Source organism: Vespa mandarinia, chromosome 21 (genome assembly GCF_050613455.1).
Source record: "Vespa mandarinia isolate Hongniang chromosome 21, ASM5061345v1, whole genome shotgun sequence".
Classification (NCBI taxonomy): Eukaryota; Metazoa; Arthropoda; class Insecta; order Hymenoptera; family Vespidae; genus Vespa; species Vespa mandarinia.
The window spans coordinates 194924-216401 of record NC_140830.1 but is presented as its reverse complement, the minus strand read 5'-3'; the positions used below and the strand labels follow the sequence as shown (position 1 = coordinate 216401).

Here is a 21478-nt window from a genome sequence, read left to right as displayed (position 1 = left end):
TTGTAATTGATTCAGAGCAAATTTCTCTTACAAAACTTTTCTATAACTTCAACTAGTCACGAGATATTTATGAGCAGACATCTACGTACGGTCACTTTATATATCTGACTGTGTTACATGTCAATCTACATACATTTATATTATTGTAGATACGATTATAAAATATTAATAAATATTATTAAAATTTTACTTCTATTGAAATAATTTAATAGACATTCTAATCGATATAAACGAGTAAGAAGTTGATAAATTGATTTGCGACCATCACCTGCAAAAGCCTTCTTTGAAACAACATATACGGAAGTCATCTAGAAATTGATAAGGTTGTCCACATATACATTATATAACAGTAACACTAAAGGTTTCAATCTATCGCGTTACACGAGTTCGACTGTTATAATAAGAGTTCTAACAATAATAGTAACGTTCGAATAATTCATCATTTTGGAATTTTACTATTATTCTTTCTATCAGCCAATCAGAACGCGAAGTTATCAGATTGTCGTTAATTCATGAATTTAAAATATCGATGAGTATTGAAAATATATCATTAAATTACACCTGTTTAGAGAAAATGTGTAGAATTACAAGCGAACTATCCTGCCGTCTCAGGTTGTGATGTTCCTAAACATCTTTTATTAGTCGTAATCCTTATAATTTATGAAGATCAATATGACTTTTTTTTCAATAGATATCTATAATTTTTTTATATATTTATATAGTGGTAATTTGAAATCAAAATCACATGTAGTCAAAACTTGCCATTATGGATCGTCCACGAGATACGGCATTTTAGGTATTAAGGTAATTAATTTTTATACCAAAATTTGAATAACAATTGTCGGACTACATAATATTCAGAAGCTTTTGACACATCAAAATACATGACTGTTTGATTTGTAAATAATATATTTGTATACCATGGAATATAAATTAATATTGTTCGATAAGATGACAATTATCTCGTAAATGACGCATAGAAGATAGAATACAAAAATGACAAAATGAACTATTATAAAAATGTACGAGAAAAACTATAGATACCTATATATAAAACTATGTTGACCTACATAAGTCGAAAAATATATTTAAATTCACTTTGTATATAAGTCAATGCCCTACAAATTTCTTCTAATAAACTTTCTTATAACAAAAATAAATTACGAGATATTTGCTCTGGACGGACACCCAGTATATTCAAATACCAAAGGAAAAAAATAATAAAAGAGGAAAATGAAACGAACATTTATTAATCGATAATATATTAGCAAAGATAAATTTATCACGAATACGAACAGTGCAAATATACATCGCGTGTACTTCGATCTGTACGACACTCGGAATAATCGAATAAGCGACAGTAATTTTTTCGTTATAGTTTAGAAATTCAGCCTCGTGCATTTTAGTTCTAGCGACGTGTAAATAATTTACTATGAATTTTTATAGAACGTAGTAGTCAATTCATTCAGAAATAAGCCTATTGGCATCGAAACATATAATCATATTGCAAATAATGTTCGTTGAGCGATTGAAGATACTTGTCCTTCTTCTTCTTCCTAAGATCGCAAGATCATATGAATTCTTTTCTATTGGCGAAGAACAGTTTCCTTTTATTATAGATATTTTCAAATTATCCCCATCGAAATCTGTAATTTTCTTACATCATGAATCTATAAAAGGTAAAGATATTTCTCATTTCCTTCTTTTCATTTCTATGATATTAATATTCTTTTTTCTTAGAAATGGAAATGACAACGATGATTTTCAAATGGAGACGTGTACTTTCTCGTGAAGGGATTGCGAGCACGAATTTGCATTTTTCACAATTGCACAAATCATCGTACTACGTAAAACAAATAGTACGACCGTATTACATAGCAGTGATCTTTAATAACAACGCGATTAATGCGTTCTCTTTAGCAACAACTACCTTTGACATGTCTTCAGCTATGTGGCTAGTAATATTCATTTATAAGAAACATGGTTTCGATTATTGTCACAATCCACCAGGTAATATATTTCATCTAAAATTCGACTCAGAAATGTTAGTCCGTTATGGTACGGAAAATATTTTACGGGAATGGTATTCGGTCGATACGAACCTAATCGAGATCAATGACGTAGCTATATGGAACTTAGAGAAAGGAATCACTAAAATGATTACAAATTCTCTTTACGACAGAAGATATAATTTACAGGGTTTAATCATGAAAGCTGTTATAGTTAAGGTAAAATATTTATTTCTAAATACGTTTTCTATTTTCTACTTAAAAAAATTATTTTTCGTTTACTTTATGTCTATTCTTTTATCTTTTATAGGGTTTATCTTTCATTAACGTAAAAAAGAATGGCAAATTAGGTGTTATTTTCAGTGAGCTATTAAATCAAATTTGTATTACTCTCAACGTTAGTTTCGACATTGTCTCGGAAGTAGAAGAGTTCGGAAGATGGAATCCAAATAAAAAGACTTTTATTACAAATATTACAAAACTTCACGTGAATCGTAAATGTTTATAACTCGTAAATTATTAACAATAACGTCAATGTTCATTCTCAAAGAATTTTTATATTCTGATTATAATTCTCTAATGGAATAAAAACACGCATACACATATCTAATTTTTTATTTTATTTACTACAATTTTGAATTAAAGTAGAATTTTTTCATCATATTGTAAGTGTAGATGTAAATATACTCATATTTTAACTCTTTCGATCTGTTTCGATATTGCCTATTTTCATTAAAAATATGATTTAGCTATATATTTAATTGTGAGGAAATAATTTCATTGACCATATTTTATGTGTGAGTTATGATTAAGCAATATAACTGATAAACATTTCCTCAAGATCTTCAATTTTCTATTTAGAGCGAGTCAATTTGATCGTAACAGCGTATGAAATTTCACATGATATGAAAATCGCAATGTATATTATGTTATTAAATATAATATATTAATATATGTATCTATGTTATACAATAAAATTGTTTAACAAGTATTATATATATCTAGTAATATGTAATATACATTATTATTATTATTAGATGGAATTAAGAACTCGAAAGTTCATTGCCGCAAATACCAAATCCCGTTACCTTGCCTGAGCAAGATCCTACTGCACTAGAAGGATTTATGCGTGTTCGATAAAGTATTATAAAAAAAAAATTAAATGACATTTACATAAACAAAATGCAACAAAACTACGCGAAATAATTTCAGAAATGGATTCCTATTACGTAGAGAAGAAAATTATTAGTTCTACTAACTAGAGCCCGGAAATTTTTCAGTTATAAGGCTTTCAAACATGTTAATAATATACTCTAATTATGTTAATTTACTGTAATTATCATTATCTGTTCATATTTCCTAACATGAAATATATAAGTACATTCGAAATATTTACCTTCTTGAAGACAAATCTCAATTAGTCGTCTCACTGCGTTCTGAACACGCTCCAAAATATGCCTACTTATGATTGTGATTATAATAATCCATTTACGGATGATGAAGTTCATTACAACAAGAAGATCGTCAAACACGTTGCATATTTGAATCTATTGTAACTAGTTTCTCGGATTTTATTTTAGCAAATGAAGTAAACATATTGGATTGCGCTAATTGTAAGATCAATCTTATAATTCAGAAATGAAGCATTTTCAAACCCATGTTGATAGAGTCTATTTTTTTCTTCTCTCAGATATGAGGAATTCATTCCTAAAGTTTCACCGCATAATTTCGTTACACTTGCAATACGATTTGCGTTGAAACAGGATGTGTAAACAATACGTATAATAATAATAATACGATAATACATTTTGTAAATTCGTCATTTAAAAAGAAATCCAATGATATGATCAAGCATCAACTGATTACTTCAATCTGTGTAATATTACTTCTTATCTTCATCCAAATTGATATCCTTTTGAATACTTGTATTCTGATTACAGAAATGCTTATTTTTGTTCATAAAAGGAAGAAGATGTCGATGGTACATGACATTCCGTCAAGTAAATCATCTGAATTTTAATTATTTAGTTAGGAAATGAAGAAAAATATAACAAGTATTGCTCAAAATAACAAGAATCGTAAATGTACATGCGTAAAGTATGGTAACAAACTTAAATGGTAACAACAATATTTCTTCTGAATAAAATTTATATTTTGATTATAAATTTCAAATGGAATAGAAACACACGCACGCATATCTAAACTTTTACATTATTTAATACAGTTTTAAATTTAAATGGTATTTTGTCATTATATTATACGTGTAGACATGTGTTTAATACATTTTCATTATTTATCAAATCCAAATACACATAATTTAATTATTTCAAATTGTTTCCATTTTTCGTACTTGCACGAGGTATGATATACCTATATATTGCATAGTAAAAAAAAAATTACATTCGCCATTTTTCATATATGAATCTTGGTTGAGTAGTATAATCGAATTACATTTTTTTATTTTTTCCAATATACTTATTTTTCTATTTAGAGCAAGTTAAAATGATCACATCTGCGTGTCAAAAATCTTATGAGAGCAATCATAATGCATGATTACGCATAGATACATATGTGTAAATATATATATATATTTATATATATATATATATATATATATATATATATATATATACATATAATATCTCGAATTTATTATATGATGGTGATAAACAAAAATATGTTTCTCTGTGAACAAAGTTATAAATCTTTATTTATTAATTAGCAATTATTTGCTATTTAAAGTCTTATCTGTGAACAAAGAAACGACAATTTACGTTTATTATTCACTATTTAAGTTTTATTTAATATATTCTTTATGAAATTTCTTAGTAATCTCACGTACATAGGTCCTATTTCCTAATGCCCGTTTTTCTTCAAAATCTTAACGGGTCGACTTGTAAATAACAAAAGTCAATCGAAGGGCGGGACATGAGAAGCGCGGCAAATCTAATTTAAGAAAGTATACTTTCTTTACGTATATATCTTGTAAAAATGCAACAAAACATTGACACACTACGTGTTTAAAACATTCAGCACCTGTAGATCGAATAACTCTCTTAAGTAGAGTTAGGACTGTAAATTTTTAATTATTTCTGTAATATATTATTGAATGATATTATATATATTATAATCATTAATCAATTAATTATTACTAAGGTAAATCATTAATCCTAATTATTTTTATAATCTGTGATCATAAATCAGTCATTTCTAAATCGTGTAATGGTTAATTAATATTTCATTAGGAATAGCAATGCGTATTTATACATTGAAAAGTATGTTCATATATATTTCGATATAGTTTCAATTCTTCAGTACTTTACGATTTAATAGAATTGGTTATTATTGACTAATATGTACAATATAAAAATATTATTTTTTTGTATGTAAATAACAATAATTTCAATATATACCCATTATAGTAGAAAAAAGGTTTTATTTTATGTAATATACTGCTGCCGTATTCAGCTCCTGTCGAGAGATAATTCTCATGCGCAACAATAATAAATAAATCTACCGAAAGCACATAAATTATCTATTACTCGCATATAATCTCATATCAAACTAAATAATTAATTTATTAGAATTGTTCTTACAAATAAATTACTAATTCAAACGTAATTGAAACAGAAATCATTACATAATTAGAAGTTATTAAATTAATCATAATTTTTGATTACATGATTTTGACTAGTTCTTTTATTTTAAATTATGTTCAAAATTCATGAAATTGCTGAACTAACAATCTATAGTGATTTAATGTTTTATATATACATACATATTGTTAGGAACTGACTTCGAAGAGAGGAGTTCGAAGTGAACTCAGAATTAGAATGTTGTTTCTAAGTATTCAGAAATTTGACACATAACAATGGATTGTGTTTTCTAAGAGATGTCTGACTGGACATGATTCGCAAACGTTACGAAATATGTGAATATTTTATTAAAAGAGATTATCTGTTAGTTGTTAATTTCAAATAGGTTGTCCTTGTTTTATTTATTAAATTTCTTTTTCTTTTAAACGCGCAGTTGTAATATATATACTTATATTTTTATTATAATAATTAAAAATAAATATATATTTATGTAGGATGGAAGCTTCCATGGAAGATTAGTTAATCATGTATGTGGAAGAAAGAGAGATATGTCGATCGATAATTGGGATGGAAGGAATGAAAGGGATGGAAAGTTCTAGACCTAATTAGTCTTGTGTATGTGTGTACATATGTGAGGTAAGTCGATACTAGTAAAGGATAGCGTGATTTGTCTTTCACGAAGAGTGTTTGTTTATGGAAAAAAGAAAAAATTTACTTTAAGAGAGAGAGCAAAAGAAAACATTCAGAGCGGACTTGAGTAGATCAACATTATATAATTAAAATAATTTATAAATATATAAATATTTAAATAAATAATATTTATGAATATATTAAATTATATAATAAAAATACATAAATGACTTAATTCCATGGGAAAGAAAATTATTATTTATTTATATGATTAATTTGAATAATTCTCGAAGTTACATTATCAAAAAACTAATAATTCGCTGGTTTTATCAGGTTCTGCGGCATTTTGCTATAGTTAAATATTGCTATATTCTTGTTTTCTCAACACACAACATAGGTACAATATTATGGGTGAATACTTGTGTACATATCAATAATTTGTTTTTTATTTTATTTTTGATAACTCTTCCATTAACTTATCTCAAAACCTAAATCAGCAGCTATCCAAGTAAATGTGTATTAATTCATTACTCATGTTTGCTATATTATAATGCAGTCCATTTGCGAAAAATCTATTACTATTAATATAAAATGTTAGACTTTTTTAATTACTACATTGTTTCTCATTGCTTTTAACAAATGTAGTTATTTTAAAAAAATACAATCTTATCATTATTAGCTACAAGGATATTCTCATAATTTATTACATTGTCACTTTGTGTAAATTGCAATATGTTTTGTGTTTAAAAGTAAATAAATAATAACATTAGCACTACAAGTGCCATTTAACACATTGCCTGTCAGATCTATTTTTAATATATTATTTAATTATTACCATTTTTAATATGGATTACTATATTTAATATACATTTAATATAGTAACATAAAGGGATATACGTAGTAAATAGAAATTAAATAAATACCGATAAACCTATTTGTAGCTCCTATTGTGCAAACCACAGAAAAACGTATACATGAGGATTATCGTCTGCTATTCAATACGTGTGGATTGACTTTCAATTGCAGCAAAGCTACTAGTACTGTTAAAATATTTCGCTACAGGTGACTGTATCCTTTACTTACTTTATATTTTCGTACTTCTTTTTCGTTCGTATTAACAAAGAAAGATTAATCAATTGTAATGTCGTAAAGACGATAAAAAAAAATTATCGTTATTGTAACCATATCTTAATATTACGCTTGTTAAATAATTACGAATTCATTAAGTACCTTGATTAATGATTTCTTTTTCTTTTGATATGAACTTTGATGTAGTGATCATCATCAATGTTTCTTAGTAATTGATGTTCAGTATTATTTATTGAGACAGAAATTTTTACAATTTGTTCGAAAATCTCATATTGCCTATGAACATGACCTGTCGAATTTGTATGTATGGCGCAATGATATTAAATCTTGTTCAGGAAAATGAGTCGGTTTTTGTGAGTACAAAAAGTCATTGGATATTGAAAAAATGAGGACGTGTCCGCAACTTAGAGATTGAATGCAATATTTATTCGCCATCACATCCAAATTAACTTTCAGAAATTCTGATATTAATCAATAATTTTCTTGAGCTTATTTTTAAAGCACAATCGATTACAAATTTCTCATGAAAAGCCGATTGGATCATCTGAAAATTTCTTCTGAAATTCTAGATAAGTGCTGCTATTGGCATTGAAATTTGTACAAGCTATTCGTGGTTCAATTGAGCTTAATAAAGTACTAATGGACTTATCGTTACTTGAAGATATCTTGACTGCATAGTCAACATTATTTACAATTGACGATTGTGCAACTGGTAGCGTTGATGCTAATGCAACTCCATGTTTCAAAGATTTTTGGTGAGTTAGAAATTCCCTCAACGAAATTCAACAAGATCGATTTCAAACAACTCTAACTTTGTCTATTTATGGAAATATTCATAAAGAATCATAGTGTCAAATAAAAATACTTTTATACAACCGATTTTTTATAACTTTTTAGGTGTATGTAATCCTATAAACGTCGTTCCATGTTGTATTTTAAATTATCGTTTCCTGAACGATTGTCTTTTCAAGAAGTCTGTCAATTTTGCAAAAAAATTGTAATTAGTTGGAGATTTGTCTGGACTGCAGGATTCACCAATACATCACCAAACATTTAAAGTTTCATAAGCTTCTTTAATATTCAGAGCCACATGAGGACAAGCATTACCGTGGAGAAACATCAGATAGTAGGATGTTTCAGTTATGGTTTTATGCATCTCTTTTACACAGTTGTAATTTGATGGTGAATTTTCTTTCAAAGACAGTTTTCATCATTTGAAAAGCGAAGGTTAGATCTCATCGGCGATATTTTCAATTCTCACCGATATTTCAAGCGTATGAGCTAACAATAATATCTTACAATAATATTTAATAAGTTACTTAAACGCAAAATTTAATATGATTTATAATCTAGATTTTCTAATTGAGGTTCGCGTATACTCCGCGAGTTATAATCAGGAATAGTGATATTTTAAATTAAAATTTGATTTGTTATTTAATTTCATTATAAAAAATATAATACAAATATAATAAAATACTATGCAATTCCAATTAATCTTTCATTATAGCAATACAGTATTGTTTTCTAACTGGGAATATAAGGACTATAGACGAACAATAACTTTTTGTTTAGATAAAGTTGTCTTGATTAACACAGTAGGTAAGAATATTTCGTGATAACAATTCATAATTCCTTTTAGGTAATATTTTTAAGAAACATAATGAAAAATGATTGGATTCTTTATTCTTTAGAATTTAAATTATTCAATTTACATGATTATTTTCTACTAGATTGCTAAAGAAAATATAAAAATTGTAGAGACGTTGAGATGGAGCAAGTTACCAAAAGAATTGAAGCATTACAATTAACTATTTTGTATTTTTTTTTTTGTATAAACCAAGTTTAGCAGAGATAAATTCAATGAACCCAATGGGAAAATGTAAACCGGTGAAAAATAAATTACATGAAAATTCTTTTTTATCTTATTTCTTACCGAAAAATATAAAATTTTTGTATATCTATATTCGTAAATAGTTACATACATTTTGGTCATTTACATTTTTCGTAGCTTTAATAGTAACTGTAATAATAACCGTAACGTAGGATCCTGCAATGTGTTGTAATGTAATTTTATTATGGTAATATCACCACAACTGATATGACTTTATTTGCTCATAGATATAGCCTATAGAAGTAAGTTTATCTGAAATATATGAGAAACGTTTTATGAATTTTAAAAGTAAATTTATCAGTTGCTGTGCAATACATTTTCGTTATGTTACCTTTGAATCAGTACAAATTTATGCATCCATATAAATTATGAATGTATAATATATTTTTTCGTATATACAATACAATTTACGATTTTTTTCATAATACAAAATTTCACTTCGATATTTACCTAAATAATTTGAGTGATTTAATCAGTTTGATATATGATTCCATTTTATCTATATTATGACCTCATATAACCTCGTAATCCGACTTACCGTCCATAAGAAGCATAATAGTAGAATTTCGATATGTGTATTTTTTAAACGCTACTGTTATTGCTAGACCTATTATTTTGACGGCCAAATCGAACAACGCGTTTAATTAAAATCTTACTGATATATGAAGAATGTGTGTGCAACTTTATTACTTTCTAGATGATTACCGTATATATTTGTTGAAATAAGTATTTTCATGTTTTGGTCGCACCATATTTTATCAAGTTTTTACTCGTCTATATTGATTGGAAAGTCCATTAAATTATTTCAAAGGAAGTGAAATTCTCATAAGTAATATATTTGTTCAATTAAGGCTTTATATCTAATGGTCACACTATATCAATCAATCAAGTCCTTACACGTTTATGTCGTTTAGAACATCTATTAAATTATTTTAATGGAAGTTTTAATTTTATTAATTTTTATAAATATTTTACAATCATATTTATAATAATACAAACTTGAAACGTGTCCATGTAGAGAGATTCACAAATATGGACGATATATAAGGTGTTCTTTCACGAATGTCTGAACAAATATCTTGTGACTTACAAAAAAATTTAATAAGAGAAAGTTACATGACTGAGTTAGCTACAAAATGCATATAAAGATCTTTTTTTATTTGTAACCTACTCAATTTATGAAGATCAACATAGTTTTTTCCAAAATATCTTATACATATTTATATAGTGTGTGGTCCTTTGCAATCAAAATCATATCATGTAAAAAATTACCACTACGTATAGTTTACGAAATATTTCGCATCTTATATATTAAAGTAGTTGCTTCTCCTACTGCAATTTGAAAAATAGTCGACTGACTAAGTAATATTTAGAAATCGTTTACAAGTACTGATCTTTAACATATCAAAGTAGATAGCTGCTTGATTTCTAAATAATATATTTGTATATCATGAAAAATGAATTATATTACAGTATAGTTCGATAAGATGCCGATTATATTATAAACGATGCATAGCTGCAAATGTTACACATAATTTCAATTGCTAATGAATTACAAAATTAGCTATTATATAATTGTACAAAAAAATTGTAGACATCTACAAATAAAAATTATATTGACCTTAATAACTCAAAATGGTCATGGGTAAAATAAAATATTTAGATACTCTTTGATGATCCAGAAACCTGCAAATTTCTATTATTAAATTTCTTGTAACTGAAACCAGTCACGAAATATTTGTCCGATCATTTATGGACGGACACCCTGTATATTCACACACCAAAGAAAAAAAGTAATAAAAGAGGAAAATGAATGTTTTTAATCGATAATATGCTAGCAAAGATAGAATTATCGCGAATATGCACAGTACAAATATACGTCGCGAGCACTTCGATCTGTACGATTCTCGGAGTAAACGAATAATCGAATAACCGACGATAATTTTTTCAATAGTTTAGAAAATCTGGCGCTTTATACTTTATGTGCACTGTACATTTTGTGATGTGTAAATATTTTCTTATGAATTTTTATAGACCGTCGATCCGTCTAACTTGAGAAATAATCCTATCGACAAAGAAATAATGTTCGTTATTCGATTAAACATACTCGTTCTTCTTTTTCTTCAAAAAAATGCAAAATCGCAAGATCTTTTCAACGCCGACAAACAAACACCTTTCATTTTAGATATTTGCAAATTATCCGCATCGAAATCTGTAATTTTCTTACACCATAAATCTACAAAAGGTAAAGATATTTCTCATTTCCTTCTCTTCATTTCTATGATATTAATATTCTTCTTTCTTAGAAATGGAAATGACAACGATAATTTTCAAATGGAGACGTGCACTTTCTCGTGAAGGGATTGCGAGCACGAATTTGCATTTTTCACAATTGCACAAATCATCGTACTACGTAAAACAAATCGTACGACCGTATTACATAGCAGTGATCTTTAATAACAACGCGATTAATGCGTTCTCTTTAGCAACAAGTACCTTTGACATGTCTTCAGCTATGTGGCTAGTAATATTCATTTACAAGGAACATGATTTCGATTATTGTCACAATCCACCAGGTAATATATTTCATCTAAAATTCGACTCAGAAATGTTAGTCCGCTGTGGTACGGAAAATATTTTATGGGAATGGTATTCGGTCGATACGAATTTAATCGAGATCAATGACGTAGCTATATGGAACTTAGAGAAAGGAATCACTAAAATGGTTACAAATTCTCTTTACGACAGAAGATATAATTTACAGGGTTTGATCATGAAAGCTGTTATAGTTAAGGTAAAATATTTATTTCTAAATACGTTTTCTATTTTCTACTTAAAAAAATTATTTTTCATTTACTTTATGTCTATTCTTTTTTCTTTTATAGGGTTCATCTTTCATTAACGTAAAAAAGAATGGCAAATTAGGTGGTATTTTCAGTGAGTTATTAAATCAAATTTGTATTACTCTCAACGTTAGTTTCGACATTGTCTCGGAAGTAGAAGAGTTCGGAAGATGGAATCCAAATAAAAAGACTTGGTCTGGAGCAATTGCAGAATTATATTCTGGACGTGCCGATATTTCTCTTTCAGGCTTTTCTATTACCAGTGCCAGATTAAATGTTGTTGACTTCACTCTTCCTATTACATACACCAAAAACCTTCTTGTTATTCAAGAACCAGAAAAATTCGGAATTAAATGGTCATCTCACTTTTTAGTACGATTATTTACAATCATATTTGTTATTATTCACTTTTTCATGCGTTAGATTTCATGAATTATGAAATTGTTATTTTATAGACGTTCACTAATTCTGTTTGGATTGCTATTCTTGGAATATTAATAGCTTCATCAATCGTATTTATTTTTCTCAAAATACATAATGGTATTGATCGTAAAATAGGATGTTTATTCATCGATAATTTTCTGGAGATTTGTGGCATATTGTGCCAACAGGGACTAGCAGGTTTGATTCAATATTTCTTGATTTTCATTTAATTTCATTTTTTTAATAGTTATATTTATACAAAATATTTCTTTAATATAGATTTTCCTGTTAGATCTTCGCTAAGAATAGCATACTTCTCTTTATTTCTTTTGGTTACCGTCTTATCGGCCGCTTATTCAGCAGCTTTGATAAGTTTCTTAACGTCCACTACCCACATTTTACCTTTTCATTCATTAGAGAGCTTCGTTGAAGATGGTACTTATCAACTTGCCGTCGTTCGTGGTTCGGCTTATTATGATAAGTTTGCAGTGAGTATAATATGTACGTGACGCTGCATGCATATTTGTAATCTATGTTTTTTCATGTGAGTATAGATGTGTATATATAAAACAATAAATATATTAAGTGGAATACAGATGAAGAAAAATATTTATTTGTAGAATTCGAGAGATCCACTCGCAAAGAAATTGATGAAGTTGATGTTAGAAGATAAAAAATTGCCTCTTACTGAACAAGAAGCATATAAGAGAGTACGATGAAGTATTACAAAAAAAAAAAAAATTAAATAACATTTATATATACAAAATGTAACGAAATCACGCAACGAATCTTCAAGAATGGATTTCTCATAAATATAGAAGAAATAATAGGTTCTATCTAAACAACATGGATATTGAAGTGCTTAATTTCTGAGCTATAAGACTTTCAAGACTTAGGTGTGTGCTTGGTGTACTCCATTTTATTTGCTGATATTATGATTCACTTTTTCGATATTTTCTTACATGAAATCTTAGAATGTTCACCTTCTTCTTGAATATTAAGTTCTAAAGACGTTCAAAAATAAATACATTTATGAATGTGAATACAATAGTCTATCTTCAAGTGTAAAAGATTTTCACTACAACAAAAAATTCAAGAGACACAATTATGTATTTGAATTTGATTTAACTGGTGTTCCATTGGAAATCTTTTAACTCATAAATTAAGCTTTTCCAGATCTATCTTTTTTTGCTTCTCTACGTATGAGGAATTAATATCTGAAGTTTCATTGCGTTACTTCTTTATGTAATTTTATTATTAATAACTGTCATTAAATTATAGATTTGTAACAATCAGAAGCTAGCAATCTACTCGATTCAACACAATAAGCCAGTAAATCTGGAAATTCCGTGCAATGTAGTTCGTATTGATACAGGACATGTAAATAGTATCGCTATGATTTTATCTAAGCACAATCCATTCACTAACGTCATCAATTTTCAGTAAGAACGCAAGTATCGAATAAAGTCAATTTTTATTTATCGTACGTTAAAACACTTGCTCGTTTTAGGTTGCAGAAATTTTTCGCCAATGGCATTATGAGTCGTTTAAAAAATTCACCATTTGATAAGAAATCCAATGATATGATAAAGCATCAACCGGTTCCCGTAACCAGCGTAATATCACTTCTTATCCTTATCCTAATTGGTATCATTTTGAGTACTTGTATTCTAATTATAGAAAAGTTTATTTTTACTCATAAAAGGAAAAAATTATCGATGGTACATCATATTCCGTTGATTAAATCCTCAACATTTTATGTAAAAGGGAAGAAAAGTTTAAGAAATATTACAAAACATCACGTGAATTGTAAATGTTATTAACTCGTAAATTATTAACAACAACGTCAATATCGTTCAGAGTTTTAATATTATTAATTAGTGTTTTTTTATTATCTGTATTCGAATATATTAACAATTGTATTATACTGTTCAACTACAGACTAACTTTACTTTTCTGGATTTCTTTAACGACATATTCCAATATTACATTAAATAGAAGAGGCGACAGTGCATTTCTCTACTTTAATCTGCTGTAAGTATTAAGTTTTTGATTTTGTCACTTATTCTACCTCCAGTATCTTTCTAATAGATTTGAACTATGCTAACCAATTTTTTAGGTTTCCTCAGCCAAATCAAAATTTCAAACAATCTCTCTCTGTTTCATCGTATCATACATTTTTTTGAAGTCAATGTAAAGCTGATGTACACTTTGATCAAATTTCCATTTTTTCTCCAAAATTTGTTGAATATTAAGATGTAATCGATCTAGTTCTTCTAAAACCACATTGATGATCCCCAATTATTTCATCTACATATTGTACAAGCGTCGTCAAAAAAATATTCGATAAAATTTTATAGTATGTAGGTAAGAGTGAGATGCTCCGATAATTATTACAGTTTATTTTGTCTTCCTTTTTGAAAATCGGCATTATAATTGAATCTTTCCATTATTCCGACAATGCTTATTTATTCCATATTATATTTATATAACTAAAAATGTTTTAGAAGTATTAAATTTTTCGATGTTACATTTTCAATAAATAATTGATGTGAAATGATTATCTTATAATAACATACTTCGCGTTTTGATCATATCTATTCATTCAGGTTTTAAATTAAATTTACATGAAATATATTACATAATTAATGTTATAATCAAATTTGTATACTTCGTTAAACATATTTTTAATCGACTGTAATAGTTTCGTACGATATGTTGCGCCTAAGGAATAACAGAGATATAATACTTTTATATAAATATATACGAGGGTCGTTTAAAATGTAATATCTATTTTGAAATTACTACAATATAAATCTTTTTAAAAAGTTTTCTTTGTCTGTAATATAACTTTATTTGTAAACATATGCTTAGTTACTTTTCAATATATTCGCCGTACCTATTTACCTATTTACTTATAATAACATGGGATGATTTTTTTTATACCTTCATCATACACTTCCGCTACAAGTTTATTTAACCATTGTTGAATAATGCGCTATCCTGTAAATTATTGTTTTCTTCTTCTGTAATTTTCGATCGATTCATTTTGAACATTTTCGCAAAAATTAGTATTTATTCAAAAACAAATGATTCATACTTATCCTAATATGTTCCTCTAACCTAAAATGTTCAGGTAGAAATTTTCAAAGTGAAGCAGTCGATTATTAAGGACTATACATTTGCCAGCTACAAAACTCGACAAGATCGATTTCAAACTGTAACTTTGTCGATTTTTGAAATTTTCTGATAAAATTTTTAGAAAATATTCTTAAAAAATCATACTGTTGAATAAAAATACTTATTTCAAAACAAATTTTTAAACTTTTTAGGTATATATAATCTCATAGACATCGTTACATATTAGATTTAAAATCATCGTTTTCTGAAAAGCGTAGTTCTCTCAAGAACTCTTACAATTTTGTAAAAATGTGGTAACCACTCAAAGCTAAGACCAAACTGTAAGCAGGATATTGCAATACCTCCCGTTTAAAGTTCAAAAATGTTTTTAGTCTTCAGATGCATAGAAAAATAAGCATTATCGTGAAAAACCATCACATCAGGACACCTAGCTTGTGGTCCTATACATCTTATCTATTTACATTTGTAATTCGAGGATGAATTTCTTTTGGACGAATGTTTTCACAGTTCGAAAAGCTGATCACACTTCGTTATGGACAAGATTTTTAGTTCTTACCGCCATTTTAATTGCATGAACCAATATTTGTTATTTAAACACAAAATATAGTATAATTAATATCTTAGATTATCAAATTGTAGTTCACAGTCCTCTAGGAGTCCAATAATAAATAATTAAGAATCAACAACTGATTTTTTAGATTAAAAAATTGGATTACTATTCACATTCATTATAAAAAATATATATATTTTCCAACACGGGACGTTCGGCCCACAGGGAAGTAATTTTATCCTAATCATGTCAAATTGTTTGAATTACAGTATGAATCTTTCGTGAAAAGAGTTCACAATTCCTTTTAAAGACTTTTTCTAAAGAAATGATTGAAACGAGTTTTAATCTTTTATTGTTTAGAATTTAACTGATCAATACATTCGGTGTCTAATGCAAAACTGAATAACTAAAAGATACAATAGTCGTACTATCTCTTATACTGTTTACCTATCATATGTACGTACGTTTTTCAACAGTACGTTTTTCTTTATATAACACAATTTATAAAATTTTTATTTTCTAGTAGATTTCTTGCGAAGGCATCAACATTTTTAAGACGTTAAAGTGGGATAAGACTGAACAAAAATTTGAAACACTGTATTACTATTATGCATTTTGTATTATTTCTTATAACCACAATGTAGCCCAATGGAAAATAAGTAGCTTGTATAGATGAACATTTTTTTTATATTATTTCTTGCAGAAAAGTTCAAAGTTAACGGTAAGGAATTCGACAAAATGCACATTATATAAGATGAACTGATAAAATTTTTGAATTGACAATATCTTATAGTAACATGGGATGATTTTTTGACAATATCAATAAGAATAACTAATTTATGTCAACGTATGAATAAAGCTAACATTCCATTACTTTATATAGCTTCGATAATTAAACTTCCATATTAGACGACGCTCATATATATTTGTTTAAACGTGCAGTAGTCGCATTTCATTTTGTTAAGTGCTTGCCTCAATTATATCGATCAGTACATTTATTAAATTATTAAGATAGAAGTGAAATTTTAATATTTTCTTTAACTTTTTACTACCGTAGAAAGATATAAATGTATAACTTTTATATATAGATACATGAATGACAAGCATAATAATCGAAATAACAATAACTTTCTTATTACTTTAGGAATTTAGTATCCTACGAGCTGCTTTTGTAGTCGGATAAAAATTTTCTCTTTTTCTTTAGAAAATAGAGTCCGATTCGTTCAATTTGAAAAGTAACACTATAATCAATCGATCGACACACGAAAAAAGACATTCGTTATGCTATTAAAAATATTTGTTCTTTTTCTCATTCTTTTTCTTCCGAAAGTTGCAAGATCGTACGAATTTCTTTCTATTAGCGACGAACAGATTCCTTTTACCATAGACATTTGCAAATTATATGGAAAGAACTCTGCAATTCTCTTATACGCCGATTCGGAAAAAGGTAAAGACACTACTCATTTTCATTTCTTCATTTCTACTACATTTGTTCTTTTCTTCTATAGAAATGGAAATGACAACGATGATATATAAATGGAGGCGTGCATTTTCTCGAGAAGATATTGCAATATCGAGTTTGCCCTTTTCACAATTGCACGAATCATTCTACTACGTAAGACGAATAATGCAACCGTATTACATCGTGATGATCTCTAATTATAATGCGATTAAAGAATTCTCTTTAGCAACAAGTACTTTTGATATGTCTTCAGCCATGTGGCTAGTGATATTCCTGTACAAAGAACATGGGACAAATTATTGTGACAGTCCACCAGGTAATATATTTCATTTAAAATTCAATTCAGAAATGTTGGTCCGTTGCAGTACGGGAAATATATTACGAGAATGGTATTCGATCCATATAAATCGGACTGAAATCAATGATGTAGCTACGTGGAGCTTAGAAAGAGGAATTACCAAAACAGTTCCAGAATCTCTTTATGAAAGAAGACATAATTTACAAGGCCTGATCATGAGAGCTGTTATAGTTAAGGTAGAATATTTTCATGTAGATATTTTTTCTATTTTCTATTTCAAAAAATTTGTCTCTATTTTTTTATTTCTTTTTGCTTTTTCTTCTTTAGAATTCTCCATTTATAATTATAAACAAGGATGGCGAATTAGATGGTATATACGGTAGGATATTAAAAGAACTCTGTGCCACTCTCAATTTTAGTTTCAACATTGTCTCAGAAGTAGAAGAGCATGGAAGATGGAATCCAAAAGAAAAAACTTGGTCTGGTGCAATTGCAGAATTATATGCTGGACGTGCAGATATTTCTCTTTCAGAGTTTTCTATGACCAATGATAGATTAGATGCCGTTGACTTCACGAATCCTGTTTTGATCTCCAAAGACTGTCTCTTCTTTCGGGAACCAGAAATATTCGCGATTAAATGGTCATCTTATTTTCTAGTACGATAATTTGCAATCGAATTTGTTATATTTTCTTTTTCACAACCTTCATTAATTAAGGAATTATTTTTATCGTAGGCTTTCGCTTATTCTGTTTGGATTGCTATGTTTGGAGTATTAATTGCTGCATCAATTTTATTGATTTTTCTGAAAATAAAAAATGGGACCAATCGTAAAATCAGACATTTATTGTCCGATAATTTTTTGGAAATTTGGGGTATATTTTGTCAACAAGGAATTCCAGGTTTGATTCAATGTTATTTGATTTGCGTTTTTTAGTTTTTTAATTTGATTTTTATATACTAAGATAATTATTAATAATATTTTTATATATTAAAGCATTAACAAAGTATCTTTTTTCTGTAGAATTTTTTGATAAATCTTCGTTACGCATAGCATACTTTTCTGTATTTCTTTTGGTTACCGTCTTATCAGCTGCTTATTCTGCGGCTTTGATAAGCTTTTTAACGACCGTAAGTCACATCCTACCCTTTGATTCATTAGAAAGTTTCGTTCAAGATGGTACTTATCAACTTTCTGTTTTTCGTGGTACCGCTTATTATGATAAATTTGCAGTGAGTATGATACCGCTGTTATCGTATGTTTATATATATATATATATATATATATATATATATATATATATATTTGTATATATATGTATATATGTATATATATATATATATGTATATATATGTATATATGTATATATGTATATATATATGTATATATATGTATATATGTATATATATGTATATATATATATATGTGTATATATATATATATATATATAAAGACAAGGAAAAACGTTTATTTACAGAATTCGGAAGCTCCGCTCGCAAAAAAGTTGATGAAATTGATGCTAAAAGAAGACAAATTGCCCTTAACTGTGTTGGAAGGATTTACGAGTGTATGATGAAATATTATAAAAAAAAATTAAATAACATTTATAAATAAGATTATATCCAGTTTTATTATTAATATCAGTTATTAAATTACAGATTTGTGAAAATCAGAAGCTAGCAATATATACGTTCGACGAAGTGAAAAAATCAATAGATCCTAAAATTCCGTGCAATGTAGTTCGTGTTGAGACAGGACACGTGAATAATGTAGCTATAGTTTTATCTAAGCACAATCCATTTACCGGCATCTTTAATTTTCAGTAAGACCACAAGAATGTAATAATATAAATTTTAATTTATCGTACGTTAAAACTTCTGCTCATTTTAGATTGCAGAAATTTTTCGACAATGGCATTATGAGTCGTTTAAAAAATTCACCATTTGAAAAGAAATCCAATGATATGATAGAGCATCAACCAGTTCCCCTAACCAGCGTACTATCACTTCTTATCTTTATCCTAATTGGTATCTTTTTGAGTACTTGTATTCTGATTATAGAAAAGTTTATTTTTGCTTGTAAAAAGAAGAAGATGTCGATGGTACATCATATCCCGTCTATTAAATCCTCAGGATTTTATATAAAAAGAAAGAAAAATATAAGAAATATTAAAAAACAATACACGAATCGTAAATGTATAGCGATAAAGTATTAACGACAACGCCAATATTTATTCTCAATGATATTTATATTTTGATTATTATTTTCTAATCGAATATGAACACGCGTACGTCTTTCTAAACTTTTGCATTATTTAATATAGTTTTAAATTGAAATAGAACTTTTTCGTTTCATTATCGTAAATATATGTATGATACTTTGTCTTTATTTATCGAATATTTTAATTCTTTCGAACTGTTTCAAATTTTTTTACTTACACGATGTTAGGTATACTTACATATGTATATTATAGCCAGAAAAAAATTACATTCAGCGTTTTATATATTTTAAATTTCAGCGATATAATTGAATCATGATTTTTCGTATTTTTTAGGATACATTTTTTTCTATTTAGTACAAATGAATTTGATCACATCCATATGTCAAATATCTTATAATAGTAATCATAATGCATGATCACGCATGCACTCTCTCTCTTTCTCTCTCTCTCTCTCTCTCTCTCTCTCTCTCTCTCTATATATATATATATAAATATATGTGTGTGTGTGTGTGTGTGTTATATAATACATCATATATATATTGAATTATAGTAAATTTTATTATTAATCAATTAATTAAAATTAATTACTGTTAGGATAAATCATTAATAATAATTACTTTTTTAATTTGTAATCATAAATTAGTCACTTATAAATCATGCAGTGATTAATTATTATTTCATAATATATTGATATCGCTTTAACTGTTCAATGCTTTACGAATTACAGAATTGAAGTTATTATTGACTAATAATATGTGTAATATAAAAATGTATAATATAAATATATTACACAATTTAGTGTGTGAATAACTATAATCCTAATATATATTCATAATAATAAGAAAAAACTTTTAGTTTATACAACACGATGCTGTTAACTTCAGCTTTTGTCAAGAGATTATTCTCATGTGCAACAATAATAAATAAATGTACCGAAAGCACAAATTATCAGGTAGAATATTTGAAATGATAGTTAAAAGCAACTATTACTCTATTACTATTATTATTGTTTTAAAACTATATGACTAATAAGTATATATTTTCCATAAATATTCGCAGTATTGTTCTTACAAATAAATTATTGATTAATCGTAATTGAAAATGTAATCATTGAATAATTAATGATTATTAAATTAATCATGATCTTCAATTATATGGTTTTGACTATTTCTCTTTTTCATTAATCAATGATTATTAATTATCAAATAATCAGTAGTCATGATTAATAACCCGGATTTTATATTAACCCTTTCAATTATTAATCAAATCATGTTTTGTCCATCTCTGTTCTAAACGTTTTCAAACTCTTTTTTCCAAATTTGTCT

At 27.4% G+C, this 21478-nt stretch overlaps 2 protein-coding genes across 2 annotated transcripts; both read left to right on the top strand.

The window, feature by feature from the left end:
- The first annotated feature begins 11270 nt into the window (after positions 1-11270).
- On the top strand, positions 11271-14304 carry LOC118450875 (putative glutamate receptor). The gene is made up of 8 exons (XM_035886872.2): positions 11271-11460; positions 11522-12009; positions 12101-12430; positions 12514-12679; positions 12761-12969; positions 13102-13191; positions 13763-13923; positions 13992-14304. Exons 1-8 carry the CDS (start codon positions 11298-11300, stop codon positions 14302-14304), a joined length of 1920 nt encoding a protein of 639 aa, XP_035742765.2. The 5' UTR covers positions 11271-11297.
- Positions 14305-17441: 3137 nt separating this feature from the next.
- LOC146872303 (glutamate receptor 1-like) lies at positions 17442-20147 on the top strand. Its single transcript, XM_085663406.1, has 8 exons — positions 17442-17619; positions 17681-18168; positions 18260-18589; positions 18668-18833; positions 18956-19164; positions 19410-19499; positions 19591-19754; positions 19823-20147. Exons 1-8 carry the CDS (start codon positions 17454-17456, stop codon positions 20145-20147), a joined length of 1938 nt encoding a protein of 645 aa, XP_085519532.1. The 5' UTR covers positions 17442-17453.
- Positions 20148-21478: the final 1331 nt, after the last annotated feature.